Here is a 26,909-nt window from a genome sequence, read left to right on the forward strand (position 1 = left end):
GAACAATGGCCGTGAAATGGGCCCGGTGCTCGGAGAGGGAAATAAAAGAATACATCAAGGCCCTTTAAAAGGCCTCGCAGAGCAAGATGAGAGGAGTCGAGTAGATGGGCTCTCAAGCAGAGCGAGTCACCCAATCCCTCTCCCGCGGACCGAGCCCGAGCTCTAACTCTATTAGCCTGCACTTTGCTAATGGTGTTAAAAAAGACAAAGAAGGCAGGCAGCAGAGAGCAGGACGGGTGATACACTTAGCTCGAGAGTGCACGGCATCATTATCATTTTCAGCTCAGAGCCTGTGTCCCTCCACACACACACACACACACACACACACACACACATACGCAGTAACACACCCTCGTGTACGTTTCCGCACACAAAGCAGGAAACCTGAGCTGAGAACAGGGAGGGTTTGAGTCCAGTCCTTGAGCTGCTTTGTATGTTTATGTTGACATCTGCATCAGGTTGAAATGTGTTTGTGTGTGTGTGTGCGTGCGTGAGTGAGTGGGAGAGTTCTGTGTGCACATGTGAATTCATGAGCCTATGCAGCTCTATAAGCATGCACAAAGCATTCCTTGCTGCACTCTTGTTTGGCTTGAGAGTGTTTTGTCTGAGACAGGTGTTTACCGAGCTCATGATGAAACAAACAGCGTATAATCTCATCACTGAGACGAGCACATGGCTGACATATTACACATCTCACAAGCCCCCTAGAGGCCAGCATACTGTATATAAAGAGGCTGCTTCTTCTTCTTCTTCCTGTTTACTTTAATCAACTTAATTTGGTAATTTGCCATGAAATCCCTCGCTTTGTAAAGTTCGTGACTAGGTAAGGAAGGTGAAATTTCCTGAGCGACGCTACTCCTGATTCTCTCCTTCATGCATGCTAATGATTTGAGAATGCTGAGTATGTTTTTATGAAAGCAGACTTAGCGAGTGTGTGATTAATCAAAAGTCTCACTGTCAGTCAGCGCATGAGAGAAACTAAACAAATGCTGTTAATCATACGGCAAGGAAAAAATGATTCAGATTCTTTCAACTTTTTTCCCCTCATGTGAGCTGGTGCATTCTCCATTCAGATTGGCGAGCCAAATGAAACAGTGATTAGTTTTCTTATAAACATGAACGTAGCTTCACTAAAGTTATATTCGTGTTTTTTTTTAACAGGTTATATAATCTTAATAATTAAGGCTTACCCAAAAAGTGGCATTTAACACTTTAGTGATTCTATGAAGCCTTCTGTAAGACTTTTTTGGTTTCATCATCGCCACCTACTGGGCTGGAGAAGATCTGCCAGAATTGGATCCGATATGAGATGTTAGTTACGCTGTTATCTGGTCAGTGCCATCATTAATACATCCTTATTAAGTTTTTTTCTGCATCTTGCTTCAACCATGTCCTCACCATTTTTTTTTTAAACATGTAAAAAAAAAAAAAGCATGGTAGCTCCACATCAATGGAGACAATGCTAAGTCCTTACTATGGTCTTGACAAGTTGAAGTTTTTACTGCATTCACAGAATTAATGTCAATGTCAGCATGTCAATGAATATAACATTTTTTTTAGTAGGTGTTAATATTTAAATACTACAACCTGTAGGATGAATAGCTTCTGAAGACACTAAACATTGGGGCCACAGAGTGGCGCGGTGGTAAAGTGCTCGCCCAATCATCTGGAGATCGCAAGTTCAATTCCCGGGTGATGCTGTAGCCTCTCGTAGCCGGAGGTCCAGAGAGAGCTGATTGGCCGAGCTTTCTCAGAGGGGAGGGATAAGAGGTACTTAGTGCTCCCACATTAATCACGGTTCTACAGCCAATCAGGGGCGTCTGTGAGCTCATGCAAGTGGAGGGAGCGGATAGCGCTGTCCTCCGAGTGTGTTACGCCGCCTCCAGCTCGTGAGCGAGCAGTTCGAAAAGCTGCGGTCGGCTGGCGTCACGCGGTTCAGAGGAAACGAGTGATAGTGTTCGACCCTGCCGACTGAGTGGTAGTAGTAGCCTTAATGTGGGGGCCCCCTAGTGATGGGGAGGAATTGCCCGCGACTAAATTAGGAAGAAAATCGTGGAGACGCTCTAGTTTCTTCTTAACATGACAAGCTTATTTATTATAGTTTATTATAGTTATGATTTATTATAGTTCCACCCAAGCACTCTGATTGGTTGAGACGCATTCCGTGCATGTTGTTAATGGACGGTAACAGCACTGGGATGTTTAACTATGTCCTGGCTATTCTAATGACCGTCAATTACACTAACTATCGCTCACCAGCATGAGTAAAAGTAGGTCTGTCCGGTCAGTCCACCATACTAAGTAGAGAGCAGCTATCTGATAAAAAACATACAAAACCAGTTATAGAAAGGAAAGCGCATCATGTCATATCCAGCAGTACAGCACTCCCTCTTGTGCGATATCGCTTAATCAGTCAATTAAAAACTGTAATTAAGTAATTAATAATTTTTCATAATTTTTTACACAACAGCCCTGTGTCATTTTATAATCCTGATATATTAGGATTTATTAGGTAATTCCAGCCCCGACTCCACTACAGCCGTGACCAGCGTAGAAACATAAAGCTAAAGATAAATGTAGTGTGGTATTCTGTCTGCATCTTTTAGTTTTAATTGTCAGCTTCCTGGTCTTTAAAAATTATTTCTCTCATGTTCGCGGTCTTCACCAGTGTGGTTGTCACATGCTCGACTCTTTGAGAACTACAACGCTGGCTAATAGCACATCACTGACTAATAACATAACTGAACCCATACAGTTAGAGGAAACGCTTTGCTCCAGACCCTTAGAATCTGCTGGCAAGCACATGCTTTGCACAGTCGGATTCGCGTCTGCTAAACGCTGTTTAATAGCGGCTGCTGTTGTTAATAAGCATCCACTCATTAGGGTTCACAGGAGGCCAGGGAAAGTCAGCCAGCAGCTGCTCTACCCTAAATTTACCCATAATTTATCACGGGCTCTTGCAACAAGCATCAGCATTTGCTTGGGTTAGCTCCATCCTTGATTCAAATCGCCTCTCCTTTTCTCTCTTGGTTAGTCTCAACCCTAAAAGCTGTCGATAACGCCGGGAAGTAAAGAAGAGCATTGATGCTCGAGAGAGAACCGGATTAAAGTTGCCATTTAAATGATACTTAGTGCCGAATCACTTGTGTTTGGCCCGAGGGCTTCCCGGTTGGACCGAGGTGTTTGCGTGTCCAAGTGTGTGCGTGCTTAAAGGTAGGTTTGTGCGTTTCCAATTAGACCGAAACCACCCCTTCCCCAGCCACCCGCAGACCGTCGCTGGGTTTTTCAGGCGTTTTTCAAACCGTCGCAGATGTGCTTGGCTTTTTCCGCCTGCTTTGTGCTGTGTTGGGCTGCCGCTGCGGTTGTTGTGTGGGATTTAGGGAAGATAAATAGTTTCCCTAGTCAGAAGGAGTGTAATTATTCCTCCCTTGTTTGCAGGGCTGTGGAACATGAGACGGAAATGCAGCCTGCCTTCTCAACATGCTCCGGGAGTCGAAAAAAAGTACATTTTCAGAAACGCTCAATTTCATGTGCCGTAGAGACCCTACGTGGACGTACAGGATAAGTGCACACTTAAAGATAATGGGTGTAAAATAAATAAATATAGAATGCCTGCGATTCAGTTTTAAGTTGGTGGTACTGTTAACTTGTGTTGAATAAAACCATGCTATAGGGACACAGCGGTATACAGTACAAAAGTCACGGGTCGGTACGTACCTCAGGTTCGGTATCGTAAAGTTTTTTCAATTATATCAATTTACGTTGTAAAAATATTAACAAATTTGTGAACAGTGCCAAACCGGCCATATTTTTTTCCGTATGCATACAGTAACACGTGCATACTGTATAAAGGTACATCGCTTTCTTTCTTTCTCTTTCTTTCTCTCTTTTCTTTCCCACCATACCTCCATCTAGCCATCTAGGCATCAAGTTGTGCAAAAATAACAGCAATATGGGAAATCAAGAGAACATAGCAAATCTATGTCATTTTTTAACATAAGTAACGTTTAAATTGTATTTTAAAATCAGTATTTGCACAAAACAGCACAATTACTGTACCGCTGTTTACATTTCAGTAAACACGGCCTCTGTCTTTAAAGACATGAAAAACAAAAATTCTTTCCCTGTTCACTGTCAGATCAGCCTTTTTTCACACATCATAAGAAATAAACTTCATCTTTTTACCTTTAAATGAGTTAAACTGTAAATACTGTACATTACTAGCTTTAGATTAATCAACATACAGAGATATACTAAAACACTGACCGCACATTTTTCTGTTTAAAAAAATAACAAATACACATCACTTATCCAGTTTAGCTGTCTAGCATGTTGCTAACACCATTAAGTAATTCCCACTTCACGGCCCATCAAGACGTAATTTCAGCCTGGAGAATTACCATTTGGTAGAGTTATATTTTAATATAAACTTGTTAATGTACAAACGTGTGACTTTAGAAATCTGTACAAACTGTATATTTTGCTAGCGATATTAGTGCTCAGCCAAGTGCTGCATGTTTATCTTGCAGTTTTTTTCATATAATAAGTTTGCAGTATATATATGCATATATACACTTTTTGTATATTGTTTCAAAACAGCAATTCGTTTAAACCCAATTAATCAAGAGACACGCCCAGAACTAGTTAAATCTCGCTAGACTGTATTCACTTAGATGACAAAAGAAGCACACCGACCCAAACCTCCTGTACCGAACAGTACAAATTCGAATATGTGTACACCCAGGATCAATTTTCATGGTACGCACAAGGACTGCCCGCTTGTATGCTAACTTTAATGTCTTGGTACAATGCATACAAATGTGACTAGACCGAGCAAGAGTAAGACACAGATAGAGAGAGATCATATCAGGTTTTTGCATGATCCAATACAACGCCACCATAAAACTTTGATTAACTTATCATGTGCATTTCTAACGCCAGCCAGCTGCGAAGTAAAAACCGACCGAAACTATGCACGCGCAGTGCATACAGGATTACGGCGGCCGCGCCCTTTTTACACCCCCCCAGCTCTAATGATACAGCGGCGACTTCTTATCCTTCACAGAAAGCAGATTATGGAGTTTGAGTACCCTAAAATTCGCACTCATTCAGATTCAACTGGAAGTGAGCAGACTAAAAAATAAAATGTAATTAAGCACGGGAGTGCATCTGCACAATAAGGAGGGTAATCTATTAGCCCAGTGTGACTGGGACACACACTACTGCTGAGTGTGCCAGTGCATGAGCTACCAAGCTAATTATCGCAGACCTTCCGAAACCATGCGCTTGGAATAAAACCCAGAATCATGATGATGCACAGGGAAAAAAAAATGAAATGCAAGTCTTTAATCTAAAAAAAAAAAAAATGCCTTTTTTTTTGTCCCTTGAGGTTTTTTATTATTATTTGTTTGTTTTCTACTTTTCTTTTTTCTCTTTTCTCACAAGCGAGCACTGAGCATTCACTAAGGGTTTAGTTTGTGTAAATGCAACGATAGGAAAATTGCTCAAACCGAGTTGGAATAACAGGCTTAGATTGCGCAGAGGTGCCGAAGAGGGGGTCGGCGTCTGCATGACATGAAGAACAATAAACACGATCCACATGGGAAGAGGCGGACGGCAGTCGAAGTCCAAGCTGTTGCGCTTGGAAATGGTTTCCAGACCAGATCCTGCAAGCACAAAGGGCCATTCTGAAACATGTGCGCGCGCACACATGCGCGCACACACACACACACACATGTCGTCTGCGTGATTGTTCAAGTCAGTCTATTATAAACACCAGCACAGCTCTGTCATGTGTTGCCGCAGACCTCTGTGACTAAACTGACCCGAGCGCAGACCCCCTCTCCCCATCAAACGCTGTCACAAAATAATCCAAACACTGACACACCAAAGCATTGCGGCCCCCGGGATCTGCGTTGTTTGCCTTAAATGAGATTTTAAACATAACAGCGCGTAGCTAGAAGCAAAATTAGTCCTGATGTGTGAAAAGATTGTGTTATTAGCCTGCTGTGTTTGCGCTTAACAAACTTGTCTGGGTCATCGGTTAATTGTTGAATAAATTCCGAGGTTCTGTTTGCTTTGGTTTGTGAGTCAACAAAAAAAAAAGAAAACGGGGAACGTCTCAGCTGCCGTAACGTACAGCGAACGCCGCATGATATAAACAGATTTGCACTCCCGCGTCAACCGGCGGTGCTTGTCAAATTTCTGTTCTATAGTGTTTGCGCCGGGAGGGAATCCAGACTGCAAGGATGATGAATGGAAGATCCCAGAGTGCAGCGCACACCAGAGAGGATGTGAATATTTGCCTTGTTGCACTCCAGTACCTCTCTCTCTCATTTTCTCTCACTTGCTCTCTTTGCTCTGTAATTTGTTGCAAAGCCTGTGGCATGGACTAACAAACAGCTGGAGCGAATTTTACCGAGGACAGGCTAGGTGGTCACACAAATGAACTCTTCCTCACTTCACATTCCTATCTGGGAATCGCTCCAGCTGCTTCACGTGTTCCTCTGCAGTATGGAGATGTTTGTCAGACCGTTCCAGCACATTGCATTTGTTCCTGAAGTGTGCCGCCTTATCGTAGGCCAGCAGCTACAAATGCTTTTATATGACTTAACCAGAACACAGACTTCTCGGACTTGATTTTATGACCCCTAATGGCTTTAATGACTTTTTGGCTCCTTGATTGAAAACATCAAATGGCGTAATAAATTGTTGGTTCTCTCTTATCAGATCCACTTGTTTGGTTCTTGACCTCTTGCAGTGCAGATGCTTCCTGCTCGAGACTTTGAAAGCGGGGCCCCGTTACAGGCAAACGTTTACCAAAGGAAGTCATAAAGCCGAGAAGAGACCTAGCACATTGCAGGCTCTGGCGCGTTTGATGCATCGGTAAATCAGGCCACGTCAGACCCCAGGGAGAATGGCCCTGGTTGAAAAGTTCACAGCGAGGATCTCCATTCTTCTTTTAAACACGCTGAATGCAAACAGTTTTACATGATGAATTCAAGTCCGATGGGTATTCGGGGACCGAATGGTGCACCAACCTCTTGAGGAAACTTCAAAGTCGGCACTGTGAGTTTAGTTCGAAAGTCTAATTGATCAATCACCGCCATGTGTTCCTAGTTGCCAGAAGAGTAGGCAGTTGAGAGTTTGCAGGAGTTGGATTTTAGGGATTCAGAAAAATGTCTGTGACTTTTTTTTTTTTTTTTTAATAATCACATTTTCTCACAATTTGGTCATTTGCCAGTCCCCCCGAGGTTGGCAAAGTACATGAATCCTGTACTTTGGTGAAATTAGAGATTCCCCAGGGCAAATATTACTTGAGTAAAAGCAAAAGACCACCATTCATTTTCAACATAACTGCAAATTACTCACATTCAAATTGACTTATGTATCAAAAATACATGGCGTGTAGTATCTCACGGTAGCCTTTTTCATCATAAAACACGCTCTCTCTCTCTCTCTCTCTCTCTCTCTTTCTTCCCTTTTCGATTGAGAATGTGCCGTTTTCATCACTGTATGCAACCGGCTCTGCTTCAGATTTCAAACACCTGTTATTAGCATTAATAACTCAAGGAAGGAAAGGGAACTCAATGCGATTACACTTAATAGTCTTAATAGCAAGTGGTGAAATTCTTGCTTTAGATACCACACACCACTGCAGGTATGTAATGCAAAGTCACGCTTGGCTGTACTTAAGTAGGAGTAGAGACTTTTGCTGTATTTAGTGGAATAAAAGTTTGCTCTGATAAGAATAATGAAGTAGAGGACAGGTACGATAAATATGTGTTGGAGCAGAGTCTGCCCTCCCGAGGTCTCGAGACATCTTCCAAGCAGTGAAGATGAAGGTTAAAACCTGCTTACCTGAAACTCTTTTGGAAATCTACTTCTTGCGCATTTATGACCTCACAAACGCAGTGATTGACTGGTGTCACTATGAGAGAGTAAGCCCATCCCTCACATCCAGAGGTCACAGCCAATTTCCCTTCCTTCCGTGGCACACAGCTCGGGATGATTACTTTCCACACCCAGCATGTCATCTTCTTTAAATCATCACACAATATGACAGGTTTTATCTCATGCTATCTCGTTGTTGTTGTTGTTGTTGTTGTTTTTTTTTTTTTTCTCATCTCAGTCTCCCTGAAAGACGGAGCATTGGGGTTGCTGGTAGTGTAGCTATCGATTGCTGTTTGGGGAAGCTGATACCCTGAAGATGGGAAGTAAACATCATATAAGTGGGTGTTTGTGTCCTAATGGCTGAGAATTGAGGAAATTGATTGGAGAAACCGAACCTGAATTCCGAATAAGAGGACCATCGAGGGTGACGAGTTTACCGAATACAGCTGGTGAATCCGCGTGCGACAGCTCTTTCTTAATGCGCCGAGCTCTTTTTATTGATATTTTCATCTGTCATATCGCTCTCCTTCCCTCTCAGCTCCTCCTCCGTCAACCAGGCATCATTCGCAAGGTCGTTATTTCCTCTTTTTTTCCCTTTTTACTCAGCCACACATCTCGATCAGAAGGAATCGCTCAGACTTTGTGAATGTCAACGCGTTTGGCAGCCTTCAGTTCCTTTATTGCCAGGAGAAGGCTCTGCTATTGATTTATTCAGACATAATGCGTATTAGGAATCCAAGAGACAAATGTTAAACACTCAGAACTTGCCATGATGATATGTGTTAGCTATTAGTGCACTAGCAACATATGGTTATCGTGGCAAGACGATTACATTTTTACCACGGCGTTACATCAAGCAGATCTTGCAGAAGTTTTCTTTTTTAGTTTAGTTTTGTTTTGTTTCATATCTTTGTCTCAAGTCTACCCCAGAAGAAGTGATCACGCTCTAAACCAAGCACTTTCGCATAAAAAGGAAAGACTGAGAGGATAAACGAGAGACCAGAGTATCACCCTTGCACTAGTGCTTACAGAAATATTCTTTTGAACACGCTGGCTAAAGTAATAGCATGAGCTCTCTGCAGAAGTGATTTAAAGTGTTCTTTTCTAAAAGTGCCGGACATTAGAGACAGGTTCTTATATTTTATTTAGACTTACTTTTTCTTTTTTTCCCCCTATTTCCCTCCACCCCGATGCCAGTGCACTGGATGTCTGGCAAACAAGCCGTCAGTGATCGTGTGGGTTTCAGAGTGCCAGAAATGGAGGAGGGAAAAAAAGTGACATGTTGAAGGCAATAGGAGGGGGGGTGGAGAAATAAAAAAAAAGAAATGCACACTCTGAAAAGGAGAGAAGGATTGATCTCTGGGTAGCAGCGATAAGGGAGAGAAATGTTTAAAGAAGGCAGCTGGAGTTTGGCCCTCTACAGCCCTCCGACAGTAATTCCACACCCAGATTACTGGTCATTCGATACCAAGCCTTTCTCCAATCCCCCACCCAGATAGTAATTGAGTGATGGCCCACACTTACCACTTTCATCTGGTCCTCATGTGCCAGCAGAATGATGCCGATTAATTCGAATCTCCTTGTCAGAACACAGACGCAGCTCAACTTTGATGAGATCATATCTCCGGGGTAATACGGATCTCACAGGACCTTAGAGAACATACGCTTGGGTCACTTATATATATGGTTGTTTGCATTAGAGCCATTTCTGGCTCTAAACTCCATGAAGCTCTTAAATGTGACTGGTTAAATAAGGGGCGCTTTCGGTACACGGTATACTTCCCATTGCCGTAAATGACCCTCATATTCCCAAACCTGTTCCATATTTGGCCTGAAGTCATCTGTTGTCCAGGCAGTCATCACACTCTGCTTCTTTACAACACCCCCCCCGTCCCCCCCTCCCGCGGGCCCCCACCTTTACTCCCCCCTCGTGCCCTCTGCCTTTTCCAGTGTGCTGTTCTTATAAACAAAGAGTTAATCCTATAGCATTAGGAGTGGGCTGGTCTCTACTGTGGCACCATTGTTTTTATAGGATTCGGATTTACGCTTTCAACCCGACAAAATAACCCGTCAGAGTGATTCAAGGGGTTTTTGTCTGTCAGTGTGTGTCACTTGTGTATTTTCTAAATTTTCGGTATTTCTTGTCAGTGGAAATACGCAGCGTTTTTGCCTAGCTTATTAAGTCCAATTTGATATTTGATTTTTGTTAGTGGAGCATGACTGCAGTCCTTCCTGACAGGCTTTTTCCGATCCTCCTAGGCTAAAGGCATCAAGTATGGAGCAAGTCTGTCAGCTGTGTTGTTAACAAGCTATTTGAGATCCCTCCATTGGGGCTGTCACGTCTCATTCACATAAAGCTCTCGAGGCAGACGAGATAAGAATGCTTCCTCCAAAGAGAACTTGACTTATCACTTTTCCCAACTGCAAAATGGTGTTAAAATGTAATACAAACCAAAGACTAAGAATAGTGTCACGATATAGGCTAGATCTAAATCTATACATGGTGTCATTTAAGCTGCAGTTTTAGCGAACCCTGAGCAGTTCTTTTAGCCGGCTCATGGCACCATGCAGGTGCTCAATTTGTCTCTAAATCGGCCCGGCCAGCAAACTCATTTCAGCACAGGCAGCCATGAGCCGGACCTTGCGAAAGCACTTAATGAAGCCGCTCTCACTCTGTGAACCCCTGTCAATCTTTGCCTTGTCCCATGCTGCTTAGTCATGCCAGTCAGTCTTCTCTTCAGCAGGACTGGCCCCCATTATCCAATCGCAGGGTGCACTGAGAATATCTCCCACAGAAGTGACACATGCCATCAGCTATTTTCGCTTGCATGATGAGATCGTTTTGTCGTTCCTCAAAGGCTGCTTCAGAGGCTAGGTGTTAAACCGGGGAAATGGGTTTGTGTCCGCTGGAACCTGTCCTCCATGTCCTTTTGTTTGTGTAGCTATTTCGTATTCTCCACAGAGACTTGAATTGTGTTTTTTGTTTCATTTTGTTTTCCAGATTCGTACATGGTGAGTACACAGTAGAGGTCGCCATCAATGACTACCTGGACATCTACTGTCCGCACTACGAGACGCCAATCCAGGCCGAGCGCATGGAGCGCTACATCCTCTACATGGTTAGCTACGACAGTTATATCACCTGCAACCACCTCATCAGAGGCTTCAAGCGCTGGGAGTGCAATCGGCCCCTGAGCCCCAGCGGGCCCCTCAAATTCTCAGAGAAGTTCCAGCTCTTTACACCCTTCTCGCTGGGCTTCGAGTTCCGCCCGGGACACGAGTACTACTACATATGTGAGTAGCTCATGGCATCTTTACACTGTTCACTGAAAGCCCCAGACCAGGTGTTGCTATTGCCCCAGGGGCTAATCATCCGCTCTCAGATTACAGGAACCAGGGTCCCGGGGGCAGAAGAGAAGGTCTGCTGTGTGCACAGGTTTCATAATGTAATATGGGTTTCAGAGTGAAGTGTAATCAGTAACATGTGCCACAGTAATCCATATATGTATCTGTTATTATGACAGATCTTGTGGGCAGCTGTCTGGAATAATAAATGTTAAAGAGAAATAATACAGTACGATCTTTTACTGACGACCCGTAAGCATTAAACAGACTTGTTGGGGTGTGGGCCATTCCAGAAATTACGAAGCTGCTTTCAGTGTATATTTTTGTTATGTTTGTCTGATGCTGTCTTCGTGAAGGACAGTTTAAATTATGAGCCACACAGAAAGTGGGAGTTTTATTTAATAGGCTTCGCTCTATAGTTTTATTTGGGTTGCATGCCACCGTCCTCTCCTGCCGAACCATTTAATATCCCTGAACAGTTGTTTGCATTGCTATCTCCATCCTCAGCAGTCTTCACCTTCACTCACATTGACACGTGAGACATTTACGCTGTGCCTACTACGGCGGATTGCGTTTATTCAAAACGTGACATAAATCAAGGTGAGCTCGGGGGCAGAGAGTTCATCTCCACCCTCCGGACCTCCCTTGGTCAGATTTCGCCTGACCCTCCTTTTCCATTTTGCTCTGCTTCAAAGCTCTCCTCTTGATGAAAATGTCAATTTGTCAAACACTACATACGCCATTAGCTCAGCACTTAGCCCGCACAGGGCTAGATGGGTGCAAACCAGTTACGGACCCCATCAAGCGGAACGCTCTCCAAATTATGCTGATTGGCCAAATCATATTTAGCCGTCGGGGAGGTTCCTGATGGGAGTAATTGTGTCTCCGGCAGCCTCGAGTCTACTGTCATTACCATTTTTTGGACAGGAACAGCTAAAAGCCATTAACCTGAGGGGTATGGGGCACCGGACACCGCTCACTGTTGATTCTTCGTCCTCCAGATGCTCTGTGCTCAGCGTGCCAAGGTCACAGCGGGTACGCCCCTCTGCCTGCTCCATCCTCACCCTGCAATCTCTTAGGGCTTGTGAGAGGGGGAGAATTTGCCAGGGTGAATCTGTCCCAGTTTTGCTAATGGCCCAGGCGAAAGGTGTCCTTTGGCCTGATAAAAAGGGCTCCCGCTGGGCCTAGGCAAAAGCGAAAAGCTTAGGGCAGCATGCCCGATGCATTAATGAGGCAATTTTGACTCCTTTTTTTCTTTAGTTTTGTTTTGTTTTCTCTCCCTTTTGCCCATTCACTTTTTATTGTTCCAGAGGACTTGAGAGAAAAGTGAAGTGTGTAAAGAGAGTTAAACCGAATATGGCATTTCATCTTAAATAAATACAGCTCATTAACCGGATTGATACTCTTTTCTCTGTCCCTTCTCTTTTTTTTTCCCGCTGCCTGTCCTGTGTATCTAGAGAGCCACCGATGGGCCGGCGACAGAGGTGATACACAACTTACGGCTCGGCAGCGAAAATAGCGCATTATGCGTCACGACACTTGATCCTAAAAGCGCCACTGTACAAATGGCTCATTTGAGGACTAAAAGCACATTTATTATCATCACTAGCTATGCGGTCATTGGTGAAAGCTCACTGCCATCTGTTGTCCTTAATAACCAGAAAGCTTACAAGCTGGAAATGCACATCTTTTAATGGTCCGCTGTGTGCAGATGGGAAAAGCTATGGACATGTCCGTTGTGGCTGTGCGGAAACCGGCCACTCGAGAAATTACTCTACAAAACATTCGATACATTTCATTAAATCCACTACTTACAGTATATAACACAGAACGGCAAATAGTACAGTAGGACAGTGGCCCAGGCCTAGTTCTACCTCAAGCTGACAAAACTCTCTCACTCCTCCATATATCCCCGCTTATTATCCTCCCAGTGATAGAAAGCTATTTTGACTGGGGGAAAAGCAGTGGGTTTTGCACAAATTGTCCACCCCCTCAACCAGCAGGGCGTCACAGAACTTATTCCCCTCCACGGGATGTTGTCAGTCCTGGAAAGCAGGGAGGCGGGAGATGGAGAGGGTGAACAACAAAGGAAGAAAGACAGAAGGTTCAAAGTTTTTTTGGGGATTCAGGCGCAGGGAATTCTTCTGCGTGTCCTGAGCCTGTTTTAATGCCCTCCGCCTGCCGCTCTGGGCCGCGACGTGGCTTTGTGTGCCCTTTGTCCCAGACAGCAGCCAGGGCAGGGAAGCACTTATGCTGGCTATTCAGCGCGCTCTCCTCCCGCTTTCCCCCTCGAAGAAGTGTTTGGCTACTACCAATATTGTAGCTGTCACGGCCCCTGGGGTTACGGGGTGAAAAGGGCTGCCTGAGTGGAATAGGGAGTAGGTGAAAGAAGGCTTAACTTGGTTATCCTTCAACAAAAGAGCTTGTCCATCACCCCAGGACTTGCACCCAGCCTAAGTGTCTGAGTGGGCGAACGGTTACTGTGGCAGTCTGACACAGTGCTACACACACACACACACACACACACACACACACGCACACAGATGCATAACACCCCTCTTGTAATTATGCATCACCCATATTTCCATATTTAGAAAAAAAAATGGAGAAAGAAATGCTAATCACTGGGTGTTCCCATCAGCGTCTGGTATGCAAATACTCTGAAAGGGTGTGACAAGATTATAAACAACAAAAAAAAAAACACAAGCCTGAAAAGACTAGAATTATTTCTTAGTAATAAAATTAATTTGTGGTGCCTGTGCCATAGTCATTGTGTGTGTGTGAGATCATTTGCGTAGAATCTATTCAGGTTTAAGAATTTGCATGCACACACACACACACACACACACACACACACACAACAAAAAAAAAAACACTATAGCGTCTAAATATTCTGATACTCTCTTATCATGTTTGTACTGTACATACACACACACACACACACACACACACACTTGTGCCATTTCAGATCCTCTTATTATGTGTTAAATAATGTATGTTCCTAACCACCTAAGTGAAAGAATGTGTACAGTACTTTTTAACACCTAATCCTAAATCTAACCCTATCCTTACCCTTAGCAAAGTGAAAGAAATATAAGATTTTCAGGGTTTTTTTTTTTTTTAAGAGGTATTGAGCTGTTATATATATATTAAAGTAAACAGACCCTTTATGTTCTCAGGGAATATATTACTGCTCTTGGCAAAGTTAGCAGTTATTTTTGGCTTTTTGTACATTTTCTACATCATCAGACCATTTCTCAAACACACACACACACACACACACAGTCTCAATATCCTTATAAGAACTTTAAAATTGACATACACCTGAACCGGGCCCTAACTCCAGTAACCAAAATAATGCTTAAACTTTCTGGATGATTTTTTTAAATAATAAAAACTAGTTTTATCTGAACGTTTTTTTTTTCCCCCCGTAAATAGTTTCCTCATGGGGACCAGCCACCGGGTCAAAGCTGTCAGATTCCTGTCTTTGCAAGGACAGAAAGCTTGGTGCTCTGTTGGAGAAAGCAGCTTGAGGTTATAAGGTTATAAGATCCAGCACCGAGTCCCGTCAAGCAGCTGTGATCAGCCATCACTCGCTTCTACTCTCATTCTAGATTGTTAGGATTGTTCGCTTTTCCGTGGTTTAAGTATGTTTAAAATAATTTCCTATTTGAAAGAAAAAAAAGGTCCAGAACTCGTAATAGTGCCGGGCTCTGCCTTGATTATTTTAGATTCCTTCCATCGATTCACTCGAGAGCACCTGTTGCAGAGAAATAATTCCAATGTTGTGAAAGCAGGAGGAAAGGAATTTATATGGAATAAAAGCAGTTCCAGGGCATGTTCTATTAATAAAAATTAATTAAAAAAAATATATGGGAAGATAAGGGTCGTATGCAGGTTGGATCTCAGTGTGTGTCTGCAGCTGATGTTGTTATCCGAGGTGCATAAAGCACAAATGTGTGTCACAAAGCCATATGGTGCGCGTGTGCGAGACATAAAGTGTGTGTGTGCGCACGGCCACATGGGTCGCCAGACAAGCGGCGACGATCTGTTCTTTACACCCGAGGAAAAGATGAATAGCTCGATTGCCAGAAACTTCTGAGACGTGATTTTGACCACCGTGCACGTTTGGTAGAGATTTTAGCCTCGGTGGTTAGACTTGTGTAAACATTGTCGTCGACTAAGTATTAATGACTCTGCCTTTCTGTATACTTTCAGTTAAGCATTCTGTATTTTTCATTTTCTGCAGCCTTTTTTGTTTATAAAGTCATTTTCAGCTTCAATCTGTATCTGTCACTCTGTTTCTCTGCAGCGTCCCCACATCCAAACCTTGCTGGAAAGCCTTGCTTGAAGCTCAGAGTCTACGTCAAGCCTACAAGTAAGTACTGTATATCTAAGAATCTACAAGACCTTAATGCCCTGTAATTTCTTTCCCTCCTGTCCATCAGTGTTATTTATAACGTGAGACACTCCAGGACAAGTTCCCGGATTCCAGCACCTCGGTCCGTGTCATCCGAGTCCAGTCCGACTTAGAGTTGATTTATAAGCTCAATCCCTGCCTGTTCATATGAAGTATCTCCGTCCATGCTTTACGGTCTGAGCTCAAGGGAACAGAGTTGTAACTCCACAAATATAATAATGCTCCTCGGGGCAGATTCCGTAGCAAGCTATTTATCTGACAAGGGCCAGATAACGATCAGAAAGCCCTGACCCGTCCACTAATCATTCCAACCAGGGGGTTTCTAACCTCTTTATTATATACAGTTTTCCAGAAGGTGCTCAGTTAGTTTAACCCTGGCTGAACATAGTACCTAGTGACACACACCGCGTGCGACCTAGGTGTTATGGCTCAGTTTTGAGGGTGAGTATTTATATTGAAAGCTGAATTATTGAAATTCTGAGAAAGTTATCATTTGAAAAGCGACAAAAATGATTTTATTATTCTGTAAGCTTGATTACTGTTTCGTTTCATACATTTCTTTCTGCCTGTTTCTCATTAAGCAGTCCTATTGATTAATAATTCAAAGGGATACCTCCATAGTGTAGCATATTTTAAGTCTATTATGATAAATGCTTTTTGGAAAGTTTAGTTTTTTTCCCAACATTTGCTTAGAGCTTTTCAGTTAGCATCTTCAACCTTTAATGTTAGATCAGTTTACAAAGCACATTGCATGTGGATAGCTAATGCAAAAAAATACTATTTACAGCTTTAAACAGAAATACCGTATATTTTTAAATATCTGTATTACTCTCATATAGCGTAGGTATAACATCTTGCAATTCCTACTTGTAAACCCAAGACGGTTTACTTTATTTCCGTCGTGTCCGTGCATCATCATACACACCACACACCTCGTGAGAATAAAGTAGCAATGCCGTTTTTTTTTTTTCATCTCCTTTTCAAACAAACTCCCAGACTGAACCTCACACAGAGGTCATGACCTCTCAACATCAGCATAGTGCCGTAAAACGCAGCCGTTAAGCCAGGTTTTAATAAACAGTGCTGCGTCGAGATTCCTCAGTCCTGCACAATATCAGCGCTAAGAAATGGTTCCCGAGTCACACAAGGGCTTAAGCAGGGCAGCTTTGAAAGGAGCCAGAGTGACAGTGGAGTTAGCACCAGCACCACAGGTATTTATACAAGGACGAGAGGAATGCATTATACTCCACTGAGCATGGAGAGGAGTTGGTCAATATTTGCACTAGCATTATTTTAAAAAGGAGTCATTTCCTAGAGTTGTGCTTTTAGGGCACGTTATAAATTTAGACGAGAAGCCTTTCGGGGAGCAGCCCATTAGTCTAATGTAATTGTTAACAAACGGACTCACTCTGAGATCATCAGTTCCAGCGAAGAGTAGAGACAATTACATGCAAATTGAAATGATCCTTTTCTCACACTCCCATTTATCTATTTACGATAACGCTCGCAGTCTCTCTAGCCCACCGAGTTAATGTACACTGCCCTTCAAAACAATTTCGCTTCACAAGCGCTTGGCCTGTCTTTTAAAACGCATGCACAACCAGACAAGTGCTTTCCCTTTGTGAATCGTCAAGGTCCTTTTGAATTGATAAGCCCAAGCGGAGAGTTGAATTTCATACCTTATTCAAAGAGGTGTGTGCGGATTTCGCACTGTCTTGAATTCAATTTCCACACGGTGGCCTATCATCCTCGTGAAAGCGCCGCATTCATATGTGCATATCGGCGATTGAGAAGAAACGTTAGAAGAAGGGATGCCTGGCGCTAAAGCGTTTTTATTATACGACCCACCTGGCCTTTTCGCCAGCTCAGCTCCCACCATTACCATAATTCCACACACTAAGCCTGGTACGCCTCTGTTTATTTTCATGCTCTCTGCCAGGGCCCGAGTCCTAATCTTGCTGCATAGGCAGGGGTTAATCTCAGCCCCAGACCTCACTTTAATTCTCCAGGAATGGGGCTGAAATTACAGGTCCAGTTTGGGGGGACGGTGAAGGGAACCTAGGGAAATGAGAAGAATGGCGAATTTGTTAGTATTTGACACGTTGAACCGGTAAACATGTGAACCTGTAAAAACACGTGAACCTGTTAAAGATACATCAGGAATAATGGAATCCTTTGTGCATGAGAAGCTTACGTTGATTAGTCCAGTATATTATAAGTATATTGGGACAGTAATCCTCGCATTAGGGATCTTTATTAATCACTAACTACATCATGTACTGTATATCTTGTAGTTCAGATTGCATTAACAAAAAGCGATCAGGTGTGCGCACGCGTGTTGTTTCGTGGGGAAAATAATTGCCTTAAATTGCCGCTTTGTAATTGTAGTAGCTGTGTAATTTGTACTAAGTGGAATGTAAACAATAATTTTCTTTCGTGCAAATTAACGGACCCCGAGGCATTAATAAACAATGAATTAAGTCAACAAGACAGGAGTTACAGCGCACTTCGGTTAGTAGCAAGCCAATGTTTTAATTACGCCCTGTTATATCCATAGCGCTGCATGTGTTTTTAGTCTCGTATTCAGTTGGTGAGCTTTTCTTCTGGCACGTGTGTCACCAGAACACAGAACCCTGGATCTGACAGCCTTCACATGCATGTACGATATGTCTGATGCTCTTTGATGCTATCTGCATAGGGAGACGTGACAGCGAAATCGCTGCACTCGTCTTTCCCACTTAATCTAGGTCAGCCAAGACAAGAGCATTTTGTCAATAAAGTGTCACTTCCATTGAGGCTGGCTTTCAATCCTCAAGTGTTGTATTTTGGGGAGAGAAAGAGAGAGAGATAGAGAAAAATGTTACTTCCGCAGCTGTGCTAGAAACCTTTGACTCACACACATCCTTGTCTCCTTTTCTCACTGCTTTATTTTTCTTCTTTCTCCCTTCCTCTCTCTCCCTCTCTCTCTCTCTCTCTCTCTCTCTCCTACAGATGACTCACTGTACGAGTCGCCGGAGCCGTTTCTGACAGATGACACCAACAGCGGTCACTTCCTGTCCCCATGTCTCTTTCTGTTGTTGCTTGAGCTCCTCGTGCTCTTCAGCTCCTCCTAGCACTCTTGAGTCTTCACAGCAGTGCACATGCACACATATACATACACACATACAGTACACACACACTTACAGGCATATACATACACACATCCAAATCTTAGCATTGCTGCTTCTCCCTGAACAGGAAGAAAAGAAAAGAAAAAGAAAAGAAAAAAAAAACGCAAACCCTGCCCACTTAAAATATAATCGCATTGTCCATTTGGTTCTGAGCATTGTATCTTCATCCAATAATCTTCAATCTTCTGACGATAAAAGACTGCCATTGAGAAAAGACTCATTTGGGGGAAACAACAACAATAACAACAACAACAAAAAAAAAAATATATATATATATATATATATGAAATATGAAGAATTGACTAGTTGGGAGGGGGAGGGGGGTCGCTTCTTCTGTCATGCACTAATGAAGATGGCCAAGTGTGCTCTATGATTTTGCTCACGAGCATCTGAAACGTCTGCGTGTTCGTCTCTCTACCGATGTGCCCCAAGTAGAAACCACCCGTCTAACCACCATCGATCCTGTGGATGTAGTTACTGTACAGCATTTCTGCGCGGCATTTAGAGAAAAAGGGCATTTTGCAGGGCATGTGTACCTTTCTCTGAGAAATCCCTAGCGCCTTTACTGGAAAGAAGAAGAATCCAGGAAGTAACTTCAATGTGCTTCAGTAGAGAAAGCGGATGTAGTGAAAAATAAGGCTTACTGTAGCACACGGATTCCAGAGAAACAGGATGTTTTGGTGTCAGTCATGAAGATCTAAAAATCGGTCCTGTTTCTCTAAGGAAATCTTTTTCCTACATCTCCTATACACTAGGTGGTAGTTTATTAGGAACACCTGTACACGTTTGTTCATTCGCACATTTGCTCGGTCAGAGAATACATCAGCCGAATCATGTAGATAGAGGTCAAGGTGTCTGAAATAGCCATCCCGCGCGATCAAACCAGTCCTGTCCTCCATCCTCTCTCATCAGCAAGACGTTTCAGTCTACAGATCATGTCTAAGATCATAAACGAGCCCGTGTGGCAGCAACAACCAAGTGATGTTCATCGTCTTTGAAACCGCAATTCTTCATGTTCTTGACCTGTATCCGTATGATCCTGTGCACTATGCAATGAGCAGGTGTGTACACTAGGTGTTCTTATTAAAGTGGCTGTTGAGTGTATATATAAAAAGAGGTCTTTTCTGTGAATTTGCCAAAGACATTAGTTGAACCTTTTTTTTTTTTCTTTTCTTTTCTTTCCTTTTTTTTTTTAACAGGGAAGAGGGGGTTAGATGTGTGTTGGCTTTGTTTTAACATCACAAGCAGCCACACAATCATAGGAGGGGCGTTACATCAAAATACAGTTTTTTAATACAGTCTTTTTTGCCGTGAAAAAAAAAAAAAACAGAATGTTGTGTAGATTAGAAGATAATATTAACCAGTTACAAAATGCGTTTTTATTACCGGTGCTCAGTTTGAAAGCAAATCTGTCACAAAGCTACAGTCTCAAGTGATGGCAGGGGGTTCTCGGGGGGGTGGGGTGGGCTGGGGTGGGCATGCCGTGTTGGTTAAGTGTTAGTGTGTTTCAGGTCTTTGATCGTCTCAACCGCTGTCTTTCTCTCTCTATCTCACACAAAAACACACATACACACACATACACACACACACTCGGACGCTCTCTCTCTCTCTCTCTCTCTCTCTCCCAATTTCTGAATGTGATGCTTTTTCTCCGTGCTGAGCCGCTTCACATAAATCTCCTGTAACTGCACTAACCCACGCCCTGTACACACACTCGCTCGTGCATCGGCCCAGAACAAGCTGATCACTGTGAAAGCGCAGAGTCTGGGCCTAAAGTTACTAAAGGACTAAGGACTAAAGTTGCACGAGAGAGCGAACGAATGCCTCAAAGTTCAAAATGTAGGATGGAGTTATGAATTCAAGTAGCACTTCTGCTTCAGTGGACGCTTTCATTCTGAAAGAGGAGGAGATTATTCAGAAAAAAAAAAGAGTCTGGGATTATATGTGTGGTGAATTATTTTGTGACTGTACAAAAATGTTAATAAGGGGGGAAAAAAGCTTTTGGGGAAGAGCTGACTTTGAACATAGGCAAGAATAAAAAATAAAAAAAAGGATTGTTTTTTTTTTTAATGCTAGCTGGAATTTTATATTTTACTTTATTTCATGTTATTTTCTACATTTTTGTTTCCAAAAAAATAATAATAAATAAAACAATGGACATTATTCATATGTGATATGAAGTTACAATGTAGAACCCTTGAATTACTAGCGCAATGATGGTACCAGTTCTGCAGTCAAACGAGTCTAGAGATGTTTGCTGTTGTTGTCGATGTTTCCTGCTTATATCACATTCTGGTACATGTAGTCCTGTAATTTCTTTTTTTTCTTTTCTTTTCTTTTTTTTTTTTTTTTTTTTTTGATGTTTCAGATACAAACCTTTCATGGTGTTAACATCAGATCGTTTTTATTTGAAAATCATGTGGATGAAACATTTGCATTCTTATAAAGTGTTCCAATGTTTTGGAAGAAGAAAGCTACAGGAAAAAAAATGGAAACAATTAAAAATAAAGCTTTTTGTCTATAGTAGAATTTATTTCTGATTCTGAATGACATGTTTTGGGCGAAGTGGTGTGTATCACTGTTAAACTTCAGCAAGCTGATATCACTCTGCAACAATTTACTGTATAATACTCATGAGCTTAAACAATGCTTCATTATAGTCCAAAGGCATTACTTATTACCCCTGCATTGGAAAAAGAAAAAAAAACGTATTTGTTTCTACTGCAAAACATGTAAAATCATTATATGCATTATAATACTGGAATTAATCAAATGTGCATAGACAGGTTATGTTAAGTGTAAGCAGCGTGGACAAATCATCATGAATTCATTCCCTACCACACATGCAACTAACTGCTCCAGTTGGTAACTCGACTGAAAAGTCTTAGCTATATAATGTGATGAAGTACTGTATTGCGACCTAGTCAGCTTCCTATGTAAGTGCATTAATACAGACTATGGTTGTACAATTTTCATTTATACCTCCTCGCAAATAAACAGAATTGTGATTAATGATTTAATCTTTCCGAATCGATAGCCTGTAAGGAGGACAGGAAAACAAGCTTTTTTGTCATTTCAAGTTTTACATTTTCATTACATGAGGGCATGATAAATGGTAACAGTTGGACTCTGCTTGTTAGCAATGGAAATGAACTCTGTTCCCATAAGAAATTATTTCTTTACCCATTAGATTAGATACCCATTATTATTACCCATAAGAAGGTATTTTGGACAGTACTATACTGTGGTACCTATTTACTAATATATAACATGTACCACATTAAAATTCTACCATGGTACATAGTTTTGTTAAAATGGTACATATACCGTATATCCAACTTAAATAATTCTTTTGATTGTGGAAAGCTGCTTTGCGACAATGACAATTGTTAAAAGTGCTATACAAATAAAATTGAATTGAATACACAGTACTTACCATATATTATATTGTGGTACAGTAGACATACAGTTCTATATCAGAAAATAGGTTTTTGTGCCATAAAGGTAATAGTTATATAGTATGGTACATTGTATTTATATAACATTAATAAAATACCATAGTGTGTGTTGAAACCCCTAATATTGCTTGCAATAATATGGCACTACCTGTACTATATCATACCAGTAATATGTACTGATATACAGTACTGTGCAAAAAAAGACACACTGTGTTTTAGGTACAACCTGTGCTTAATTTTAAAACTAAAAAAAAAAAAAAATGTGTATATTATTTACTTATACACATTTTATTTATATAGACTTTATTATTAATTCTGTAAAAATCTTACAGGAAAATATTTGTAAGCCAGAAAAGAAAGTAGCGTATTACAGTATGTAAAAAGACCACTTTTCAGACATACATACATAAAAAGCAAAAAAAGCGGCTACTTTCCTTATACAACTGCACAAAATGTACCTGAGACTATATTTTAAGCAAAGGGTCATTACACCAATTATTGATTTTTATTTTATTAATTACTGTTTTCTCTACAGCTGTTAGTTATATGTGCATGTGCCTAAGACTTGTTCACAGTACTGTATCTAATATTGTACAGTTTGTACAAACATACCATATTAGATAAATGCTGAGCTTTGGTAGCCACTCTGGTACCCAGTAAGAATCAAGGTACCTCCCCGGGTACTCTGTAAAGTCCTGTGGTGCCTTCCATGGTAAAACTGAAAACTCTCCCTTATAATATCGACTGTATTCTGCATACTGTATACTATATGTTAACCATACTGTATGCTTGTCCACTTGAAATTGTTAGACTTAAACTTTAAGATTATATGAGGGGTGTTCAAGTCAAACCAGGACTTTTGATTGCACCAATGTTATGAGAGTAAAAACTCCCTTTATTTCTGTAAATAATATCCTGCTACACTGTGGCACTTATTCCAGTGTTCAGTAGTACTTGGGTAGTGTGTTTTCTCAGCACATCGTAGCCATGATCGGCCTCCCTGCTTCCCAACTGAAACACTGGCCTTCCTCCTTCAATGGGCCAAACATGAAACATGTGAAAATTGCTTGGAACTCGGTCAGGGCCGTACCAGGGATGTGGCAATAACTCCCAGCCAAGTTGCTCTAATGTGCAAATGGTGTGTTAAGCAGTATATGGTTGCGCTTTGTTGTGCAAAAACAGAAGATCTTCGGTAATCAAACCAGGCATTTTTTCCGCCCTGAGAGCATGATACTGTAGATGCCACATTTTCCTAAAAATAGGATGACAATGTGATCAAGAAAACCCTGGCCTGCCGTGTCAAAATGTATCTTTAACTTACTGCAGATTAGTAATCTTCCAACAAGGTACGGTAGGTGAAAGGGATGGGCAAATTATGCCCGATTCATGTTGATTGGTTCATCTCCCCTTTTTATGGCAGGAAAATCGTCCATTTTCAAGTTGAAGAATAATAAAATAACCTTATTTGTTGTTGTCCGTGTGCATTGTTTTAATTCATTTCATATATCATGTGTAAGCGTAGCTTCGAAGGAGACCTAAGAAGGCCTTTGGTGTTATGGGACTGATATCCACAAATGTGTTTGTGTTTTACAGTAATAACCTTTATCAATTACATTTACAACAAATATACTTGTTCATTCATCTTAACCTCTTTATCCTGCTCAGTAGATCTGGATTTAATCCCAGGAACGCTGAGCAGGAACATACAGTATTCTCACTGGAACTCCAATCTGTTGCAGAAAACTAATATAATTTATAACGAATACAATTTATTACTCATCCATGATAAAAAAAACACTCCTATGTGAAATTCTCCTAAACTAGTTTTCATCACTAAGATCAGATGAGCAAATCAGGGTCAAAAGTTTTTTAGCTTTGATTACAGCCACCCTAACCCTAACCCAAAGGTTCATATATGAAAATACTTCCTTATGCTCCCAGAACAACTCTTTCCCAACTTTTCCTGTAATATACCTGTGCCGTCAGGGAAGAAATACTCCATCAATGTGATTACCTGGTCACTCAATGCATTCAGTCTGTCCACTGCTCATAAAACTAATGTCTAATGACCAATCAGTGCTATGACATTTCACTTAGACAGCATTAATATTCTAATATATCCAATAGAGCAGGTTTATCCAGCAAGATCTAGCTTTAATAAAGATAAAACAGTTTACTCAAAGGACTGCCTTCGGTCCATGGCGCAGTGAACATGCAGGCATTTCTGAGAGTTTAATTTCAAGCCAAAAACCATATCATGAATAAAAGGCTTCCATGAAAGAGCCTTTTCCTTGATTATAGACTTAAAACATAGCTGCCCTTTTCCAGGCATGTCTTATTAAAAGGATGGCTTATAAAAATCATGTCCTGCACATGATATCTTTTAAGATTCAACTTTTAAGATTCAAAGATGGCTGCTTTTTTTTTTTATTTCCCAGGCTGTAACACTAGTCTAAATACATGGATTGACATTTATACACTTTTGGTGTCTTTGGTGTTTTGTCAAACGGTGGGAGGGAAAGAAGGTGAACGCCTGCGAGCAGCTCTTATTTGGGATGATGGCAGAAAATGGCGACTGATAGCACTGAATGCCATGCGAGTTTCATGCAGAGATGGTAACTGCCCCGGCCGAGGAGCCGAATATTACAGCAATAAAATAATTTCAAAGAGGACATGGACATGTGTGACCGCAACATGGTTTTCCTTCTTTGTTCCTGCAGATAAGACGGAAGCGTTGTTAGATTTGGGGCTGATAATCTGCGTGGCCTTCTACAAGTACTTTGAATTAACACATTTAAGCAGGGCGACACTACAGGCTACAAGAATGCCTTCCTAATTGATCTTTTAATCCTTTTTTTTCCAGATGATGTACTTACACCCATGGGGACTAATTTCTATTGTCCTTTAAATGCCTTCGTAGTTAAATGACACTGATAGCGATACTGACACTGAGCCAAAAGATCCATTGAACAGATGTGGCTGATGCTATTACAAGAGTGACCCAAGTGGCTGCCGTAAGAACATGCAAATAAACCACCATCACCACCAACAACAACAACAAAAACCCACCTCTCCTCTGATTGTGGTGAAGTGCCACTCTATGTAAACTTATAGGAGCAAACGTTCAGCAGATCAAAGATGAATTGATTGGTATTCCAGGCTTATCCCTTCATTGCTTTTTCATCTCAGGCAACTTGACTTGAATAGATCCAGCGCCGCTGTAGTGCCACTCCACCGGCCCCTCGTGAGATAACAAAGCTCAGCTTGACCTTTCCGCAATCAAAAGGCCCCACAGCCGAGGCTCTATCAATGTCCCAGTGTGGGACGCATGTTCACTCGTGCCAGAGATTGCACCCAAGGCACCATCTAACAGGATAAAGAAAGCCTGCTATCATGGCTCACTTTTAACAAATTATGACCAGCAATCTGAAATCGTCTGAGCGCCAGTGCCTACACGACATCAGCAGCTGTAATAACCTCCTCAACATCCATCAGGGCCTTTGTGTTCAGTCTCATTTAGTCCCCATGGGTGTAAATCTGACAGAATTCGATAGATGATTGACTAACAAAATTGCGGAAGGAATATAGTGAGGGAGAAAATGGCTGAAGGCCTTACAGTCACATAATGGCCTTTTATCTGACTCTGTTGGTCATTTGATTGGAGCTTGAGGTTTGTCCTAATGAATAAAATCTAAATTCGTTATAAGATTATTCATCATAAAGTGCACTATTCATGGAACAGCCATTTTGTAGTGTTGTCCCAATTCTCAGTGGACAGACTAGATCCACTGGATAGTTCATTATATCATATGGTTACCCATAATGCACTGTAAATCCATTATACAACAAATGCACACAATAAACAACCACAATGCATATATGTTTTGTTTATTTATTAGGTTAAACCCTGCAGCATGGAATAATATTATAATATATACAGTAGTATATGTATAGTAGTAGACAGTATAATTAAAGCAGAACGATGAAGGGGGATGCACACCCAAGTGAAGCGGAGTAACTGGCTCCATCCTGAGGTCTTCTATTTTTCTTATACTAACTCATGCCACACAATGACTTATTATAGCTGTTTTATGATTAAATTTGAGGCAGCACAATGGCATAGTGGTTGCCACAGGGGTTCGAGTCCCACCATTGGGTCTATGGGCATGATGTTGGCTTCCTCTACTTGTGACTGGTGGGTTTCCGTCTGGTACTCCGGTCTCCTCCCACAGTCCAAAGACATGAAGATTAGGATACTTTGCATTTCCATATTGTCCCACATGTATGAGCCTGTAATGGATTGGCACCCCGTCTAGGGTACCCGGTCTGTCCCCTGGGATAGGCTCCAGCCTTTTCATGATCCTGTACAGGATAAGACGTTTAGAGAATGAGTGAGTGATGGTAATTCCAGCCCTTACCCTAACCCTAACCCTAACCCCTAACCCTAGTTATTAAAACCTTGCCAGTTGCTGGCACTACCGTCAGAGCTGCTGTTTCCTAAAGACAAATAGTGACCAACTTCTGACCAATCAGAATTGAGAACTCAACAGCCCTGGTGTAATAATAACCAATAAGGAAGGCATGTGTTTTTTAAAGTGTTGTCTGAATTCAATGCAGTGGCTC

General features: G+C 41.7%; 1 protein-coding gene across 1 annotated transcript in view; it reads left to right on the forward strand.

Moving 5' to 3' along the window:
• The window catches only part of LOC128542586 (ephrin-A2-like), a 117,351-nt gene extending 98,270 nt beyond the window's left edge, over positions 1 to 19,081 (forward strand). Inside the window, exons 2-4 of the mRNA XM_053512504.1 lie at positions 10,895 to 11,187; positions 15,551 to 15,616; positions 18,650 to 19,081. Of these exons, the coding sequence (XP_053368479.1) occupies positions 10,895 to 11,187; positions 15,551 to 15,616; positions 18,650 to 18,771 (481 nt within the window). The 3' untranslated portion in view covers positions 18,772 to 19,081. The remainder of the gene's footprint in view (positions 1 to 10,894; positions 11,188 to 15,550; positions 15,617 to 18,649) is intronic.
• The last annotated feature ends 7,828 nt before the right edge of the window (positions 19,082 to 26,909 follow it).

This window comes from Clarias gariepinus, chromosome 15, assembly GCF_024256425.1.
Source record: "Clarias gariepinus isolate MV-2021 ecotype Netherlands chromosome 15, CGAR_prim_01v2, whole genome shotgun sequence".
NCBI classification, from domain to species: domain Eukaryota; kingdom Metazoa; phylum Chordata; class Actinopteri; order Siluriformes; family Clariidae; genus Clarias; species Clarias gariepinus.